Source organism: Anas platyrhynchos, chromosome 12 (assembly GCF_047663525.1).
Source record: "Anas platyrhynchos isolate ZD024472 breed Pekin duck chromosome 12, IASCAAS_PekinDuck_T2T, whole genome shotgun sequence".
Lineage (NCBI taxonomy): Eukaryota > Metazoa > Chordata > Aves > Anseriformes > Anatidae > Anas > Anas platyrhynchos.
This window is the reverse complement of record NC_092598.1, coordinates 13,367,754-13,385,285: the sequence shown is the minus strand read 5'-3', so window position 1 is coordinate 13,385,285 and position 17,532 is coordinate 13,367,754. Positions and strand designations below refer to the sequence as shown.

Below are 17,532 nucleotides of genomic sequence, written 5' to 3'. Positions count from 1 at the left end.
TGAGCCCAACGGGGCTGCCCTGGCCCTGTCTGGAGCCAGTGTTTGCTTATGGGTCCCTCACACCACGCAGTGATGCTCACAGCACACCTCGTGCCTCCTTTTCCCGATCTGTAGGGAGGTGGAGCAGGGTTTAGAGGAAAAACCAGCTGCCTGTTCACTCACACCTTCCCTTCCTTCTCGGTTATTGAAGGCATGGGGCGTCCTTTCCACACGTCAGCCAGTACACCTTGATTTTGCTCATTTTTCCTTAATGCATTTTAGTTTGCTGCGCTCAATGCTTCCTCCTTTTCCCTCTAAATCTTTTTATAGTCGGGCTGCCACATATCAATCAATGGTATGGATTAAAGTTGCATATATCGTGACTTGTTTGGTCCAGCAGGAACGCATTTAAAACAAAGCCCTATCAGCTTTATTTTCCCCATTGACATTTTTTCTTTCCTTCTTTATTCCCAGCCAGGAAAATCGCAGGATTTTAACCCGCTGGAGTTCCTAGATTATAGCACGGAGTGGCGGTGACATGGAGGCAGGTTATGTGGCGGCAGGAAACCCCTGATCACCCTGCAAGCCACGCCAAACGAACCCAAAAGGCTGAGGGAAAACATAACCTTAAGGGTTTGTTCAGCAGGCTGAGGGAGAACACAGCCCAAAATGGTCCAGGCTGAGGGAAAACATAACCCTCAGGGCCCGTTCGGCAGGCTGAGGCACAGCACAGCCCAAAATGGTGGCTGCACTTCGACGTCTCACACGCAGCGTGCCAAGGATTCGCGTGACAAGCGGTGACAGAAACAAGCCGGCGGCCACACGGCCAGCTCCCAGCCGCGGTTACAGCGGGAAGAAAGGAGCCAGGAACCGGGGGCAGCGGGCGGGAGGGCCGGGGAAAGGGGTAAGGAGCCGCGCTCGGAGGGTGTGTGGGGGGGCTCCATGGCCGCGGCGCCTCCCTGAGGAGCCCCCCGAGCTCGGGCTCCCCTCAGGCGGGCGGCGCTGAGGCGGGGCCGCCGCGAGCATGCGCGGGCCGCGCGCGTCACGGGAGCGGGCGCGGCCGGCGGGAGCGCGGAGCCCCGGCGCGCCCCCTCCCCTCCCGTCCCGTCCCCTCCCCTCCCCGCCTCCCGTCACAGCCCCGCCGCCCGCTCGGAGCGGAGAGCGCCACAGCCGGGAGCGGCGAGGAGTCCTTCCTCCTCCTCCTCCTCCTCCTCCTCCTCCTCCTCCTCCTTCTCCTCCTCCTCCTCCTCCTCCGCCCCCGCCTCCGCCTCCCGGCCGGGAAGAGCTCGCCGTGCCCGCAGCCCCGCTGGATGCGCTGAGCCGCGGGGAGAGGGGCAGGAGGCAGCCGCCAGCCCCGCTGCGGTGCCCGGAGCCCGATCGCCGCCTCCCTTCCATCCCTCCCCGCCGCACGACCGCGGTGTGTGCGCGCCCCCGGCCTCCTCTCTGCAGCCCAGGCGGCGGCGGCGGCGGCGGGGGCTGCTTTTTTTTTTTTTTTTTTTTTTTTTATCCTTTCCCCCCCTACCTTTTTTTTTTTTTTTTTTTTTTTTTTTTTTTAATCTTTACGGGGCCGCCATGGGATGTACCCTGAGCGCCGAGGAGCGGGCCGCCCTGGAGCGGAGCAAGGCCATCGAGAAGAACCTCAAGGAGGACGGGATCAGCGCCGCCAAAGACGTGAAACTCCTCCTGCTCGGTGAGCCCCGCTCCCCGAAACTCGGCCGCCTGCCTCCCCCCCCCCCCCCCCCCCACCCCTCCCTTATTCGCTCACCGCCTTTTCTCTGTCCCGACAGGGGCCGGGGAGTCGGGGAAGAGCACGATCGTGAAGCAGATGAAGTAAGTGCGGGGCCGGGCGGGGCGCGGCGGGGCGGGGGCTCGCTGAGGTGAGCGAGGGCCGCGGGCGCCATGTTTACCTGAGGGGACCGCCGCGGCGGGAAGGCGGCGCCCGGCCCCTGCCGCTGCTGTTCGGGGCCGCCGTGGTGCTGAAAGGGCCGCCGGGGCCCGAAAAAGGGAGGCGAAGTGCCGGAGCCGGGCTTGGGGGGCTCCGAGGGGATGCTGAAAGGGTTCTAAGGGGCCCTAAAGGGGCGCTGAGGGGATGGGAAGGGCCCTGAGGGGGCGCTGAGGGGCCGGGAGGGAGCCCCTGAGGGGGCTCTGAAGGGCTCTGAGGGGCCGGGAGGGGCTCTGAGAGGTTCTGAGGGGCCCCGAGGGGGTTTTCAGGGGCTCTGAGGGGCCCTGAGGGGGTTTTCAGGGGCCCTGAGGGTTTTTTCAGGGGCCCTGAGGGGGTTCTGAAGGGGCTCTGAGGGGGCCTTGAGGGGCTCTAAAGGCCCCTGATGGGGCTGTGAGGGGGCTCTGAGGGGCCCAGAGGAGGCTCTGAAGGTCCGTGAGGGGGCTCTGAGGGGCTTTGAGGGGGCCCTGAGGGTCCGTGAGGGGGCTCTGAGGGGCCCTGAGGGGCTCTGAGGGGCCCTGAGGGGGCTCCTTGCAGCGGGGGGGGTCGCAGCCGCCCCGCAGCCCTGTGAGGGGGGCCGCTGTGTGCTCAAATCCTCCCGTAATGCGGATTTAAAGCCAGGCGCCCTGCCACTCCGAGCCCCTTTGAAGGGAGATTTTTTTATTATTTTTTTTTTTGTTAGCGTTTTAATTAACGAAGGGGTTGAATTTGGCCGCCGATCGGCAATTAGATTGAAAGCGGGGTATTAAAAAAAAAAAAAAAAAAAAAAAAAGGAGGGGGAGCAAATAAACAAAAAAAAAAAAAAAAGGCGACAATATGGAGAAGAACCAGCTCCTTCCTACGCCCCGGGCTGCCCCTCGCTGAGGCCCGGGCCCCGTTAGCCGGCCTCTCCCCGTGCTTAATTACAATTAAGCACCGGGCCATAAACGAGGGCTTGGAGCCCCGTTCCCTGCGGGAGCGCCTCCCGTGGGGCAGCAGGTGCAGCGAGGAGCCTGGGGAGCCGCTCTTCTTCCCTTCCCTTTCCCCTTTCTTTTTTTTTTTTTTTTTTTTTTAATCCCAACACGCCGAAAATCCCCCCCAAATCCCCCGGCACACGGCGGGGGCCATCACGGGGGGCTCAGAGGGATGGCTGGCCCCCGGGGAACCGGCTCCGGTACCCGAGGAAAGGAGGGGGGGGGACACACGGGGAGGGCTCCGCCGCTGCCATCCGCAGTCCCGGCACGGCTGCGGCTTTCAGGCGGTTCCCGTGGTGGACAGCGCCCAGCGGGGCCTCGAACCGCCGGCAGCGCTGCCCGGCTTCGGCTCCGCTCGGCTCCTCCCGCCGCCGGCTCGGCCGCCTTCGGAGGCGGGCGGGGAGAAGCCGAGCAGGCTCGGAAATAGCCGAAGGGGTTCGGAGCCTCTCGGCAACACCCCCCCCCCCTTCCCCAAAAACACCTCCCCTAAGGGTGTGTGCTCGTCCTCGCCAAACCCTGGGGGTGACCCCCAAGGGGGTGACCCCCGTGTTTCTGCCCCACTCCTGCGGCCGCCGTGTCCAGCCCCAGGGGACCAAACCGCCAGCCCCACCCGAGGCAACCCTCCGGCGCTGCAGGGCTGGCGGAGAGGAGCCTCCCTTCGGCGCACGGTGGGCACAGCGGCCTCACCCACGGCGATTTGTGCGCCCTATTTCTGTCAAGCCCCCTTTGGAAAGGAGGTTTTCCACCCCGACACTTGGCTGTGGGGCCAGGAGGATGGGTTTGGTTTGCGCTCATTTGCGTGTGAGAGATGGATCGGGAGAGATGTTACTGCAGATGAATGGCAATAAATTATTTAATCTCTAGGAATCGCTTCTGCAGAAGCGTGCTGGAATGGCGGGCGGTGGGGTTTGGCTGGGGGGAGAGGCTGTAGCACCATCATCACGGCGCACCAGGGCAGATGTGTGGAGTCGGGAGCGGGCTGTGGCCGCGGTGGCTTACACAATGAGCGCCCAGGGATTCCTGTTTCCCAGAGAGCACAGCTCTTGTTTCTTAAAGCACGTTGGATCAAGCTAACAACCGGTTTGCTGGACTAGCCCGGAATACTAAGGCCTGAAAAACACCCTGTAGTACATCTCCCCAACAAAACACTCTGGGAGTAACGCGCGGTAGCTGGCGGGTTTGTACCCAGCTGGAAAATGCGGCGGCGGCTGCCATGGTGGAAGCTCGCAGCGCGGGGAGCGGGGAGGCGGCCGCCAGCCTGCGAACTCCAGCGAACTGTGCAGAGGCTGGGGTGGGGACAGCGGTGTTGCTAGGAGCACGGCGGCAGGAGCTGGAGGGAGCCGCGCAGCCGCGGGCGCCGGGGGGGAGAGTGATGTGCAGGGAGCGACTGGGGGAAATTAACATTTCTGAAAATTAATTTAAATATAATGCAGGCATTAGCATTTCACCTGGTCAAGCTCCATTAGACAGGCTTGCTGAGAACCTAATGAATTCTTAATAAAGATTAAATTGCACGTTCATTAGATTTTGATGAAAGAGACTGCTATTTTATTTTTTTAATACTGTGTTATTGGTGTGCTTCTAGATCATAAATCTCCTCCTTGTGAATGGCTAAAGCAGTTTCACACTTGGATATCGCCTTGCAGAGAAGCGCAGGAATGTATAGACAGATGAGAATATGCTTAGACAAAGGAACAGGGAGCAGACATTGTTAGCGGAGGACTGAGAAGAGGCTACGCACTGTCCAGTTAATCCGTGAAATTTTAGGTAGTGGGAGAAGGGACAGGTAGAAACCGCTGTAATTTGGGAGTTTAGCCAGGGTGGGCAGTAGGATTTATCAAATGAATGCAGGATGTTTTCCTCAAGTGTTTGGGGCTGCCTTTCAGCTGGTGAGCGGGGAGTTCCCCAGTGCAGGAAGAGGAGTGGGTGCACGATGGGCAGCTGGGACTGGAGGCTAGCGTGTGCCTCGGGCAGCACGGGCTGGGAATGGCACTGTCCTGAGCAGCCGTGGTGCTGTAGGCACCCTCAGACCTTGTGCTTTGGCTGCACCCATCTTGGCTGATGACGTTTGCTCGTTATTGCTTCACGACTTTGCCCGTGCTGTAAAATGTGGGGTTGGGGCCATGCTGCTGGGGGGAGCAGTCCTGAGAGGTGTGAGGCCAGTGCGGCCCCAGGGTGTGCTTTCGTGCTCAGAATCAGTGATCGGGCTCAGTTTTCCCTCAGCTTAAACTAAAAACCAGCTTTAACCAAGCGAATCTGGGGCTCCTTTGAATATCCAAGCCAGGGGGCGAGAGATATTGTACAGGAGAAATTTGTCTTCCAGCACCCAGCCTCAGCGGGTTCACACTGACGTAGAACTGCAATGACTGTCAACATCTCTTTAGCTCTTATATCTTGAAATAAACACTGAGTGCATGCAGAATTTAGAATACGTGATATTTTCTGGAATGGTTGGATCATAGCACCAAGGCAAGACCTGTTGTTTGCCCGGGGGGATTTTGCAGGGTCTTACAACTCTGCTGAATGTTTGTTCATCAAATGGCCCCGGGCTAGGCGGACGCCCAGCACACCTCGCTCTGTCCCTGCCCAGCAGAATACTGAGGTGCATACAGCGGTCCTGTGGTGGGAACGGGTGTGTTACTGCAAGGGGAACACCCTCTGCTGCCATCAGCATGAAGCTGCTGGGGAATTCAGTGTTTAAATGCAAATGTAGAGGCTGAGTTAGCTGGCATGGCTTCAAACCCAGCATCCTGCCACCTTTCCGGGTGGGGAGCCGGGGCACTATTCCACCTCCCAAATGAGGGGATGGATGGTGATGGCTACGGTGTTTGGGAGGATGCAGGGCTGGCAGGACCTCACTCATCAGGCTTCTTGCAGTTCTGTTTTTTTGTAAATTGTTTTTAAGTTATGACAAGGATGGGAATGTGTGATCGGGAGGAGAATAGGTGGCCGTACAGTGCTTATCTTTCCCTACCTGCTGCCTTCTCCCCAACGGCCGTCAGTCCCAACAGCCACCTGATCTATCGGTTTGACCTTTTTCAGAGAGCCCCTCAAAACAGCCCCGGGCTCTGCTTGCTCTCCGGGTAACTGAATTACTTCTAATCTGATGAACTTCTTTGGAGTGAGAAGCAGTCCCCACCCACTGCTTTTACAGCCCGTCTCAGCAACGTGGTGGTAAATGCCACCAAAACGAAATGATGTCTTGTGAACACCCACTCGAGGCCTCGCTCTTCGCGGCGTGTCTGTCTCCAGCCGTAGCGATTTCCCACTCGCGGCCCCTTCCCCGGGAGCACCTCGCCCTGCGGGGGCTTCGCCTCCGCATCGGCAGCGTCTGTCCCACCCCTCGGGGCCAGCAGGATTTGAGCTGGGCACCAGTAAGCAGGGGAAGGAGCTGCAGCCTTCCTGCTGGTCTGCTCACCTCCTGGCACCTGCTCCGCTGCATCCTGACCTGGGTGTTGAGGCTCTTGTTATTAGCCTGGGAGAGATTTCAGAGAAGAGCAGTAACTGTATTAGCAGGCAAGACGGAATACATTTTGGGTTTGGGTTTTTCTTTTTCCTTGACAGTTCTTAATTTGTTTCTTGTTTTAGGAATTCATAACAGTAAAAATATCTTGCAGTGACAACAGTGAACTGCATAGCTTCTCCTCTTTCAACCTAGTTTTAAAACCTTAAAAGAAATTTGCCTGTCATATTCTGACATGACACATCTAGTCCTGTTGGAAATGTTTTAGCAGTCTAACGAGATGAAAGCGGTTCTTCTAATGAGCTCTGAAGAAAGAGACAAATCTGCACAAATGTAGCTGGGGATGTTTTATTTTATGTTTGGCTAACCCAGAAGTTTTAAGAAACGTTCGATTGAGTCATGACACTTGAAAAGTAGTTGTGGTTTTCCTCCTCAGTCTGTCCTTTTCTGTCTGTCTGGGATGCAGCTTCCTCCCAGATATGAGTTCCCCAGCACGCTTACCTGGGGCAGATCATGAAAAGAAGGGAGAGGAGGAGCTGAAAAGAGACAGAGTGATGGAGGTAGAGGCAGCTCCTTGGCTCTTCTACTTACTCTGGTCAAGAGAAAGCATGAAATGAAGCAGAGTCACTGCTGGCAAGAGCCAGGGAGTGAGCAATGTCTCAGAGCCATCACGAGTTACCTGTGGGAGCGTTTCTTCTGCCACTTTGCAGAGTTACAGCCTGCCCCATAAGCATCAAGCCCCCCTGGTTTCTCCTGGATTTATTTGCAAGATAAAAAGTCATGACTGACTGCTGAAGCTGGTGGTTTGCAGCTAGAAAGCCTGTCGCCAGTGCAGGGTGCAAGAGCTTGATTTTGCAAACTTCAGAGCTCATTCACCTCCTGCTCAAGCTGTGAGGGAGGTGAAAAGCTTTTCGTGTGAGCCAGCAGCAGTTCACAGCACAACGATGGAGAAAGGCTGTGCCGTGAGGTCCGTGGTGAAACTCTGAGCACAACTGAGTGCAGAAGGCAGGGTCTGGTCCTGTATTCATAATGAGAGGCTGAAGGAAGAGAAGCTTAGGCAGGAGAGAATTGGCAAAACCTTCTCATAGCTGGTCAGATTCAGGTGGTGTGGGTATTTAAGAGTGGTGTCTCTCTTCCTGGTGCAACTGCAAATTTCATGAGATTTGGGGCTTTCTGGAGAGCCTCAAATTGCCTCTGTGGGACCTGGGCTTGCATAACGAGGGGGTGAGCTCTGTTTCAGGGATTCTTGCTTTTGTGTTTGCTTTGGTTTTGAAAGAAAACTTCCAGTTCTCCTCACTTTAGAGACAAGATAAGAAATAAATGTCCTTAGTCTAGCCCAGGGACTTGAGAATTGGAAGCACAATAAAATCAGCCCAAATGAAGACAAGGAAACCAAATACATCTCAACTGCTAGATTTTTGTTTTCATTAGTGGTACAGAAACCAGTGGCCACACTTATTTCAAGTCAATTTGATTGTTCTTGTTCCCAAATCCTCTCTTTGACCTCACTGGACTTTGGACCAAATTCTTCCTAGATGATGTCTGTCCAATGTGCAATTTTTAGGACATCTGATGAATCTCAGCTGTTGCATGGCACTTGGTGGGGTACAGGAGATGGCCAAGCTTCATCCACAAAAACAGGAAACCAAGAATTCTGGAACTGACATTTTTTAAAGCGTCGGCACCTTAAAACCTAAGGTCATTTTTCTTGCCTCAAAAACTCTTTGATACCATTCTTAGAGGGAAATACTAATTATTTTTGCCATGATTTTCCTAATGCTGAAGGAGCGCTGCGCATAATGCAAAAATCCCCCTTAACTGTTAATTGAATCACTCTCGTTTTATTTTCAAGGCCATTCATGCCAATGGCAGATGTATGGAGGCTGGAGGATTACAGTCCTGATTATAAGATGCTCTTAGGATTCTGCCTCAAATCAGGGAATGCAAAGGGCTGAAAAATGCTGCTGGATAACACGAAGCAAAGATACTGATGCTTTTCTAGTGCTGAGCAAAAAGGAGAAATTTAATCCAAAGCTCAATCATTGTCTGCTTATGGTGATAATATAATAAAACTCTTGATGGAGGCATTTCTTAGCTCACCAATAAAACTGCTTATCTCCCCCAACTTTCAAGTTAATTGAGAAAGAACCAAGGAGCGCTCTCTCAGGAAGGAGCCCGGGGAATTGTATAGTAAGCTGACATCACATCTGTTTTCAAATTGCTAATCGATAACAGTTTTGACATTGAAAGAGAAGAGCTTAAATTGCTTCGGTTTTCTTTATTCTCGGGCACGTCCTGCTCTGCTTGGTCACTGGAAATTATATCAGTGCATCAGCAGACCTTCCATCCAAGTATAACGTTCGTAAGGTTAAAGTAAGGGAGCTGAAGTACAACAGCTAGAAAGAGAGAAAAAGAATGTGGATAACGGAGGGACCTCCCAAGGGCTTGAGATTTTGGGCCATGGCTCTTAGTTATCCCCCTCACCCCTGTTCTGAGGGGTTTGTGTTCTCAGGAACCAAAGGTGATTTTATCCTGGATCCTGCCTGTAGCCTTTGAATGGGAATTTGGCTTGGCTAACAGTGCAGGAGCTGCTTTTGGAGAAAGCTTGGAGACGAGGCATCCCGGGAAGCGCACTGAGGTGCTCGTCACCATTCCCTGCGGCTGCCTGGGGATGTGCTGCTCAGGGCAACCCAGAGCGGGCTGGGCAGAAGCAGGATCCAATGCTGGTACTAAATGCGGGGCTTAATAACAAGGAAAGGGGCTTTCTCTTCTTTGGCACCTGGCAGCCCCTCCGTACACGTTTTGAAGTACACGTTTCACATCAGGAGGCCGTGGGGTGTCTCTCAGAGCAGCTTTGGTGAACGGAGAGGGGCTCAGCAGGGTTTCGCTGGTCTGGAAGGAAACCCTACTCCCGAAATACCCAACTCAGAGAATTCATCACTTGGCTGTTAGCAACTTGACAAGGAGGCTGGGCATGGACGCTTCACCTCTGTGCATGCCCCTGCTCCAAAACGTCACCCCCAGTGCTTAAATCAGCCTGAAGGGCAGAGCAGTGACTCAACGTGCTCTGAGGCTCTCCAGCAACTTTAAACCTGTATTAAATGCTCTTGTCTACAAGAGCATCATCCACAGCGACTTGTACACACCATAACAGTCTGGTACAAGACTTGGAGGGTTTCTGCATTACCTGTGAATTGTTACTGAAGGGGATGAGATAAGAACGGGCCGGTATTGAGGAAAATATCACTTAAATGATAAAAAATGCGTAGCGTCTCCTAGCAGAGTGTTGTGGTTTATCCTCTCCCTGGAAGAGGCGATTGGAGTTAGGAGCTCCAATTCTGAAGCACCAGGCGCCGACAGCGCATAGGAGAGGCTGAGCACACAAAATGGATGTTAGGCACAATAATCTAGAGAGCACATGAGAGGTTTTACTGCCGGCTCTGTGGAGCTGTGGTACGTGGCCGCAGCAACATGGAGCTGTTTCCCCACCATCAGTTCTGCTCTGTGTGCTCATCACAGCCCTGTTCTGCGCTGCCTCGGCGGCCTGGGACTTGCTGGCATTGGGCTGCTGGCCCCCGGCACCTTGTCTTGGTGGCTGGCATGAAGCAGTGCCACCTCTGTGCTGCCGAGGGAGCTCAGCGAGGAGCTGCTGGCCAGCTCTGCCTCTCGCTGAAGCTACCGGTGAGATTTTCAGATCGCTGCAGGGGCACCACATGGCAGATCTACGTGTTCCAACTGGAGGCAGCAAGAGCTAAGCCTACGTGAGTCCATCCTCCTCCCTCCTGCACCTCTGCAGCAGCAGGGCACGTGCTCCTCCAGAGCCTGGGGTTCTGCTTAGCTGTGCCCACAGGAGGCACACGCCGTCCTCATGTTGGGTTTTGTGTGGGACAGCATCTGTTTGGCCACTAAAGCCTTGATTCAGTAGATTTGGGGAAACTGCTTGCTTACTCAGAGCCTCTTTGCACCTGTAGGTACTGCAGGAGGGTGTTAGAGGAGGGGCACTTACAGCTTGCTGCAGCTGGAGAGCCCTTCCCATTGACCAGAGAGGTCTAAACACGTGATTTGGGGCCAGGTGGGAAAGGCACATTGACATCGGGGGCAGTGCCTCCTTTCCGAGGTCGGGCAAGGTGGCCTGACCTCCTAGCTGATAAATTCTAAGAGCTGCTCGTCACCGGAGTGCCCGTGCCCGTGTCACAGGCGTGCCCTGTCCTCACACTTCACCGGTGACACCAGCACAGACCGTAGGATGCAGGAGAGCGACTGTGATGAGCATACGCCTCGCAACGGCGTCGTGCTGTTCATTAATCACCAGTCACCCTTCGGTGATTAATTATTGAGCCAAATTGGACAATTTTTTCCACATGAATGAGGAGATAGTTACTTAATAAAGCGGAAAGCTCCTGGTAGCGTGCCCTTGTTTTCCTCAGTTTAGCTGTAGGATAAATTTATCTCCTCCTGATTTACAGCTCAGCAGAAAGCCCAAAGTGCTGCATCAACTCCCAGGTGGCTGCTGCCCGGCCACATCCCACACGGGAAACCCGCTGCTGCTCCGTGGGCGCCTTTGGGATGGTTCAGTCAGGCTGCAGGTGTATGGGAGGGTGGGCCGTGCTTTGTTACCCCATCTCTGGGGTGCTGAGGTCACAAGGAGGAAGGGGGCAGGGGATCAGCGTTTTGCCAGACACAAGCTCAAGGCTCGGCAGCGCTTTCTGCTGGCATCAGGCATGTTCATCTCCTTTTTCTCCTTTCATATCTTTTCAAGAAATAGGTTTATTTCTCATTCCTGCTTGCATAAATAACCATTTGTAATGTTTTTTTTCCTACGTGACAGGGCATGAAAATTGATTATTACACTGGTACTTTTAGTTCTGACTGGAGAGATCAAACTGTAGGGCTTTTTTTTCCATTTGTGGTGGTCAAATAAATAGGTGAGGCCTTCAGATATTCAGGATTAAATTTGCATTCTGATTTCTTAAGTGCTCCTACAGAGGACTTTGAAATATTTTTGGGAATTTCCAGTAAAATGCAGAAAAAACATCTTACACATAACAAGGATATAAACCCAGCCAGACTGGTGTACTTAAATTCCGTAACAAGTGGGGGATAAATATACCGAGATTTTTAAAATAACGAAGATTATTTTATTGGCCCCCTCATTCACTTGGGCACAGCGCCTGTGTGAAGCTCCCCAGCACATCCTGCTCTGTCTGTTCTCGAGGACAATCCTCCTCGTTCAGCAAAACCATCGCCTCCGTCCTCCCGAGGACGTGCTCGGTGCTTCGCTCTCTGCTGTGGGCTTGCAGCAGCGTTGACCCCTCAGCTGGCTGGTTTCGAGACAGAACCAACTGCTCACCGCGCTGACGGCGAGGCCACAGGACTTGCAGTGCTGCCAAGTTGGAGATGCTACTAATCTGCACGCAGTGAAGTCCCAGTGCTGGCCATAGCTCATGTTTCATTCACGCTCAGGTCCCAAACCTCAGCACAATGGGGTTTTCTAATCATGTGCCCATCAATAGCCATGGGCTTGCGGAGAAGTGGGTGACTGCACGCGAACAGCCTTCATCCAAATACTTACCCTGTGTTTCTCACACCTCTTGGAAAATGCAGATCGAGAAACAAAGGCTTCTTTTGTCACGGCCTTTTTCATGCATCCTTTGTTTCCTTTTTGCCTCAGGTACCAGCTCTCAAATTTATTCCTTCTGCAGTTATTTGCAAATGTTGTTTGCACCAAGAGAAGAAGCAATACTGTCTGTCTGTAGGAGATTTTCAAACCTCGGCAGGGCAAGGACCGGAGCAACCCGTTCAATGCGAGACAGTACATCTGCTCTGGGCAGCAACCTCTAGCCTTGGTTATTCAAAGATTCTGTAGCAAGAAAACCCAAATCAGTCTCCTGTTGAAGGTTTCTAACTTCTTCTTCAACTAACTATGTTCTGGAAATAAACTGGTAGTTTGGAAACCAGCTGAGGGGCAACCTTATGCAGTGTTACCAGAGCTTTCCCCTAGAATACACAAACAGCCAGGCTCAGCGAGGAATAGTTGATTGCTGATTTTAATTCACGCCACTTTGGCTTGTTTCTTTGCTTCTGGGTGCGGTTTTCTTGGATTGATTCCATGCAGTATTTCACAGGCAGCCTTCTGAAATCCTAAGCTGGGGGTTGATTAACACCTCTTTTCCTTGGTGGCATGGGTTTAAGTCACCCCTGTCTGTCCCTGCTCTTTGTTACCCAGGGGACTGCTGTGGATATGGTGCTGCAGTGAACCAGGCTCTGGCACTGCTCTGGGTTAACGTAACTCAAAAAACAGAGCAGGCAGCAGAATGATCTGTCCATCAAATGCGCCCACGTAAGGCAGGAATGCATTGCAGGTTGAGATGTGAGATTGTACTGAAAGATTCAGTCACTCCTGGCTGCTTGGCTGTACGGGGCTTAATTTTTTGAAGGTAAATCGGTCACTTTCAAAGACTTTGAGATGTAGTTTTTGAAAAGTCCTTCTGTATCCTTAGGTATTTAAATGATGTGGTGGTGTTTTTCCAAGGCAGCCTTATTTTCTCCTATTAGTTCCTGTAAGAGCACTGCAAGTCTTCCACTGGCTTGAAATTGTGTTGTTTTAAATAAACTTCCCGTGACCCTCAGTGCAATGAAAAGGAAAGTGCAACTGTTTGTTGCTGCTTCAGCTTAGTTAGGCCATCTTTTATGCTTGCAGAGGTCAAATCCATTCCATCTGGTTATGCTTTTTCAATCACATTTACATTTTTAATGCAAAGCTCAGGTTTGCTTCACACTAGAATGATCTGCCTGGTTTTGTAACAAGCCGTAGTTGTCCTGGGGTTTGGAGACTTCTCTTTTATTTTGCCTCAGCCTTAGACAGATTTTTGTAAGTTATAAGGTAACATTACTCCAGTGGACTGCCCAAATGCCACAGAACCCCAACTATACAGGTGCTGAGCATCATTTTCAAATTCTGTTTTACCCAGAGCAGATTCTGAAGCCTGTATTACCAGCCTGGCGTTGCTGTGGTTGGTGCAGGGGAGGCTCGCACAGCACTGCATACAGAACTGCCGGCCCCACCACCTCTCCCCTCCAGCCACGAGCTGTCCCAATGCTCCCTCACCTCACAGGGGCTTCACTCAGACACCTTTCCTGCTTTTTCCATAAGTAAGCCAGGCTAGGAAGTCCTTCTCGTGAGAGATATTTGTCACATCCAGAGCCTCACAAAAGCTTCGGGGGGATTCTGCCACATCTCTGTCAGGCCAGCTTTCCTCCAGGAGCCTGGTGTTTCCTCTTTTCCTTAAGAGAGGCATTTGCACAATCAGCCTTTTGCCCAAGAAGAAGAGTGTTAAGTAATGTAGGAAATAACAAAATCCACACCAGACGGTTTGGGGTTCTCTGAATTGCTTCTGAATGTGAATGAAACACCTCTCCCACTGCATTTACACCAGTCACTTTCAGTCTCCAGCCAAGTTCCTTCATTTTTCCATGGGGAATTAGAAATGAAGGCCCTAAGTACTTAGTTTGTTGGCTTGTAACATCACTCATAACCGAGCAGGAGAGAAATGACCTGCCTGGCAGAGCTTTGGTGCTGCCAGTCAAGGCAAGAACGTGATGCTGACAGTGAGGAGCATACGGGAGGCAGAAAGAGGCAGAGCCTGATCTCCAAAACCAGGAGCCAGAAGAGGGATGGTGATCAAGTTCTGGCCCTGGCTAACAAAACAAGGTTGCTTCCTAAGCAGTCACCCACAGGACTGCCAACAGCTCGGTACACCACTGCACTGGCTGGCCACAGACACCTTGTGAACCTTGCGTGAACCTTGCTCAAAGCAAGTGCCAAGAGTAAGTGGATCAGAGCTGTCAGAGCTGGTAAGAAGGGCAAAGGCTGGCAGGAGAAATGGTAACCCCCCATTCCCGGTGTTAAATGCCTGTGGTAGGATTTGATAGTAAGGGAGTGCCGACATGACAGATCCTAGAAAGCTCCGTGTGCATGCTAAGTCCTGGAGTCTAATTTCCTAAATGAAAGGACCCCCACCTCTGCAAGCTAAAAGACAAAATGGTACCACGTGCTTTTCCTTTCTGAACATACAGCCTTCCCTGAGCAGCCCAAAAGCACAGAGAAAAGGAAGAGAAAGTGTTTCAGTTCAGCTTCACTTACGAGCAAGCCTTCTCCAATGTGATTTAGTCTCTCCTGGAAGACCCCTCGGTGTAAGTCGGTAAGCAAAGAGGCACTGGAGCACTTCCCCAGAGTCCATGCAGTGTGCACCCAACAGCAGTGTAAGAATACGTGCAAACGTACATAGAAACTAACCCAGATCTTCGCTCCAGCAGCAGAGCCACCCTTAATTATTAATGGCTGGAGTGCTGGAGCCTTTCACTTGGTAGCAGAACATACCCTGAACGGCTCCCGGGTTATGGCAGACTGACAGAGCGTCACTGTCACAGCGAGTGCCAGCTTCGCAGTGATGAATGGAGTGCCCTGCATAGGAGCGAGAAAGGTGAATATTCAAATAAGTGTCTTTGTTTCCTCCGAATGCTATTTGGATAAAGGGCCGGGAATTCCAGGTTCAAGAACTGATTGATGGAAGTTGACCTTGTCGTGGACAAAATGGTAAACAGCTTCAGAATAATGAATTACAAGCAGAAATTGTACTCGTCTGTGATGAAGTAGGTCATGGAAAGGTCATTTTGTCCAGTTCTGTCCTAATGTAGAGCTCTCCTTGATCGTGTATCGCTCAGTGTTTCGTGTGATTTACTTGTAAATGAAGCAGGCCCTGAGATTTCCACAGTTGTGCACCAGTCCTCTCTGCAGTGGTTAAGCATCTAATAGATTGCACATTAAAGAATTTTCTCCAATAGCTTGAAATTTTTCTCTGACGTTTCCTCTTGCTTCTTCTAATCACTTCCCAGCTCAGGAGAGCTTAAATGATGTCAGTTGTTGGAGCAGAAATACAGACCGGGCAGTCTCTGGGCTAGCCTTTAGCTTTCTAGCCTTTTGGGGCAAGGTTTGGCAGAGTAGCTAGCAGGGCTTTTTTTTCTCCTGTACCAAGCATTTTCAGTGAAAGAGAAGCTGCCCTCAGCTGGGAATTGTTTGCACAGTGAGCACAGTGATGGGAAACGAATCAAAAATAGACAGGCCGTGGCTAGGCTGCCTTTGGAGTGTTGGCCTGCCACGAGCTCAGGGCAGCTTTTGGAGGATGTGGAGGAGAAGTGCAGGGCCCCTGCGACTTTTCAGTGCACCTCCTTTCAGCCTGGAGACAGTGTGCACAGACCTTGACCTTCCTCTCTTTGCCATTCTCACCCTTCCTGTAAAATCCAAAAATCCTTTGCAGGAAGGATTCGAGGGCATCACAAACCAACGCAGCACATTCCCAAACCGCAGAAGTCCCAGGGGAGGTCAGACTTCCAGACCACTAAGTGGAACGTAATCCCAAATAAGCTGTGTGAGTCCATGGTACGAAAATTACTCAGCACAGAGCTACTTCCAGCTGAAGAAAAAACAAAACCCTATGGCTTTTTGTCCTCTGTCGACAGACGCGTGGCTCTGCAGTCCTGCGAGTCTCGCCACGTGTTTCGCAGGGAGCAGTACAGCTAATAAAGTGACTGGTCTTTCCGAAAAGCAGGCTTCAAGCTTCACGGAACAAGCGCTGGTGTTATTTGGCCTCTTGGTGGTTTTCTAAAAGTAGAAGATGCCCAAGATCTCTCAGTATCTGCAGCTGGTGCTTGCCAGAAACGCTTGCATGATCTGTATGGATGAGTGGAGAACAGGGGGGCAGGGAGGGAAAGGCCTCCGAGGGGAACAGCTGAGGAGATACAAATGAAAATTCAATTAAACAGAAGACAAGGAAAATTCAAACCAGCATTGACGCCCTGCTCAAGGCTGCTGCTGAGTCTTGATTTCAGCCTTAAATGCAGCAAATGAAGAAGGCAACAGTGGAGAAAATAAATGACCACCCTGCAAGGAGCTAAATTGCATGGCCAGGAAGATAAAAACATTCAAATAAGACACTGTTTTTATTATGTGCCTAGGGCTGGTGACAAATTCAACGAGGACGATAGATCTTGTGTTTGTAACCATTCCAAAACCTGTCCAGTGGCAGACAGGCATTTCTCCTGAAGGCCTGGGTTTATTTGCAACTGGAAGATGTGAAAGGGACAAGGAACACGTTTCCCTGTTGCTTTCCACCCTACATAGCCATCAAAATGAAGTGAAGTGGGTACATTAAATCAGAATGGTGGCATTGTGCACTCACTTCACCTTCTGCCCTCAGTTACATCGGTATGGGATCGAGGAAGTGATCTGTTCTGGTTGCTCTGGTTGCTTCTTCCTCGTGTTTTGTGGGAGAGGTGTGCGAATGCTCGGTTAATAACCTGCTGTAGCTTAGAAGCTGAGGGGTCTTCTCTCTGCTGAGATAAGCCATCGCTTCTCTAGAAAGTGGTTGTCATCAGTTTATTGCAGCTTTGTTTTGCTCTTTGCCAGCTGCGTGAGGAGCACGTTCAACACCACCAGTCATTCCAGTGGCTTAATTTCTCCCATAAATATTTTGCTTCTTTGGAGATGTCAGCACAATCCCCTTTCAAACCCCGCTAATCGTAATGGAAAGCCATTTTAAGCTAGCATGTAGTAGCAGGGCTTGAGCTGTGCTGTATTTCTGCAAAACAAATACGAGGTGGCTATCAGACACCGGGAAGGCAAGCAGCAGCCGGGGTTACCCCACTTTGGGAAGCCCACCTTGCCAGAAGAAGCTCCCAGCATGTATAGGCTGATCCAGCACCCCATGAAATTGTTGTGGGACTAACCTGGGCTCAGATTTAAGGAGCTCCTGGGCTGCTTGCAAACAGGTACCATTTTTTTTTTGGAAGGAGAAGCTGGCCAATGCTATCTGTTCCTCGTTCTTAATTATCGCAGCCGATACCATCTATATGCGAAGTCAATCACAGCGAATGGCGTTTGAAACATCGAGACCGAAGTCATTACATTATCACATCCCGGCCAGCCTTTAAGTAAAAGAGATTTGGCTTGTTCTTTACGCTGCTTGGCCCCTGTCCCGAACGTACTGCCGTTATAATGGGGGATTATCTGCGCTGGAGGTTTTCTTCATTTCCATTAGGAGAAAAAAAAAAAAATCATGCTCGGCGCAGCGAGGGCAGCCCGCGATGGCAGGAGGAGATTGGCCGCGGGCTCGCGCCTTTGTTAGCCCGCCGGGCAGAGC

General features: G+C 52.0%; 1 protein-coding gene across 2 annotated transcripts in view; it reads left to right on the top strand.

Annotated features, from left to right (window-relative positions):
* The first annotated feature begins 1,193 nt into the window (after positions 1-1,193).
* GNAO1 (G protein subunit alpha o1) overlaps positions 1,194-17,532 on the top strand; it is a 130,784-nt gene continuing 114,445 nt past the window's right edge. The window contains exons 1-2 of one of the 2 annotated variants that reach the window (XM_038185400.2): positions 1,194-1,669; positions 1,767-1,809. In XM_038185400.2, coding sequence (XP_038041328.1) covers positions 1,552-1,669; positions 1,767-1,809 — 161 coding nt within the window. In that variant the 5' untranslated portion in view covers positions 1,194-1,551. The remainder of the gene's footprint in view (positions 1,670-1,766; positions 1,810-17,532) is intronic. The other variant, XM_038185398.2, reaches the window with a different exon arrangement.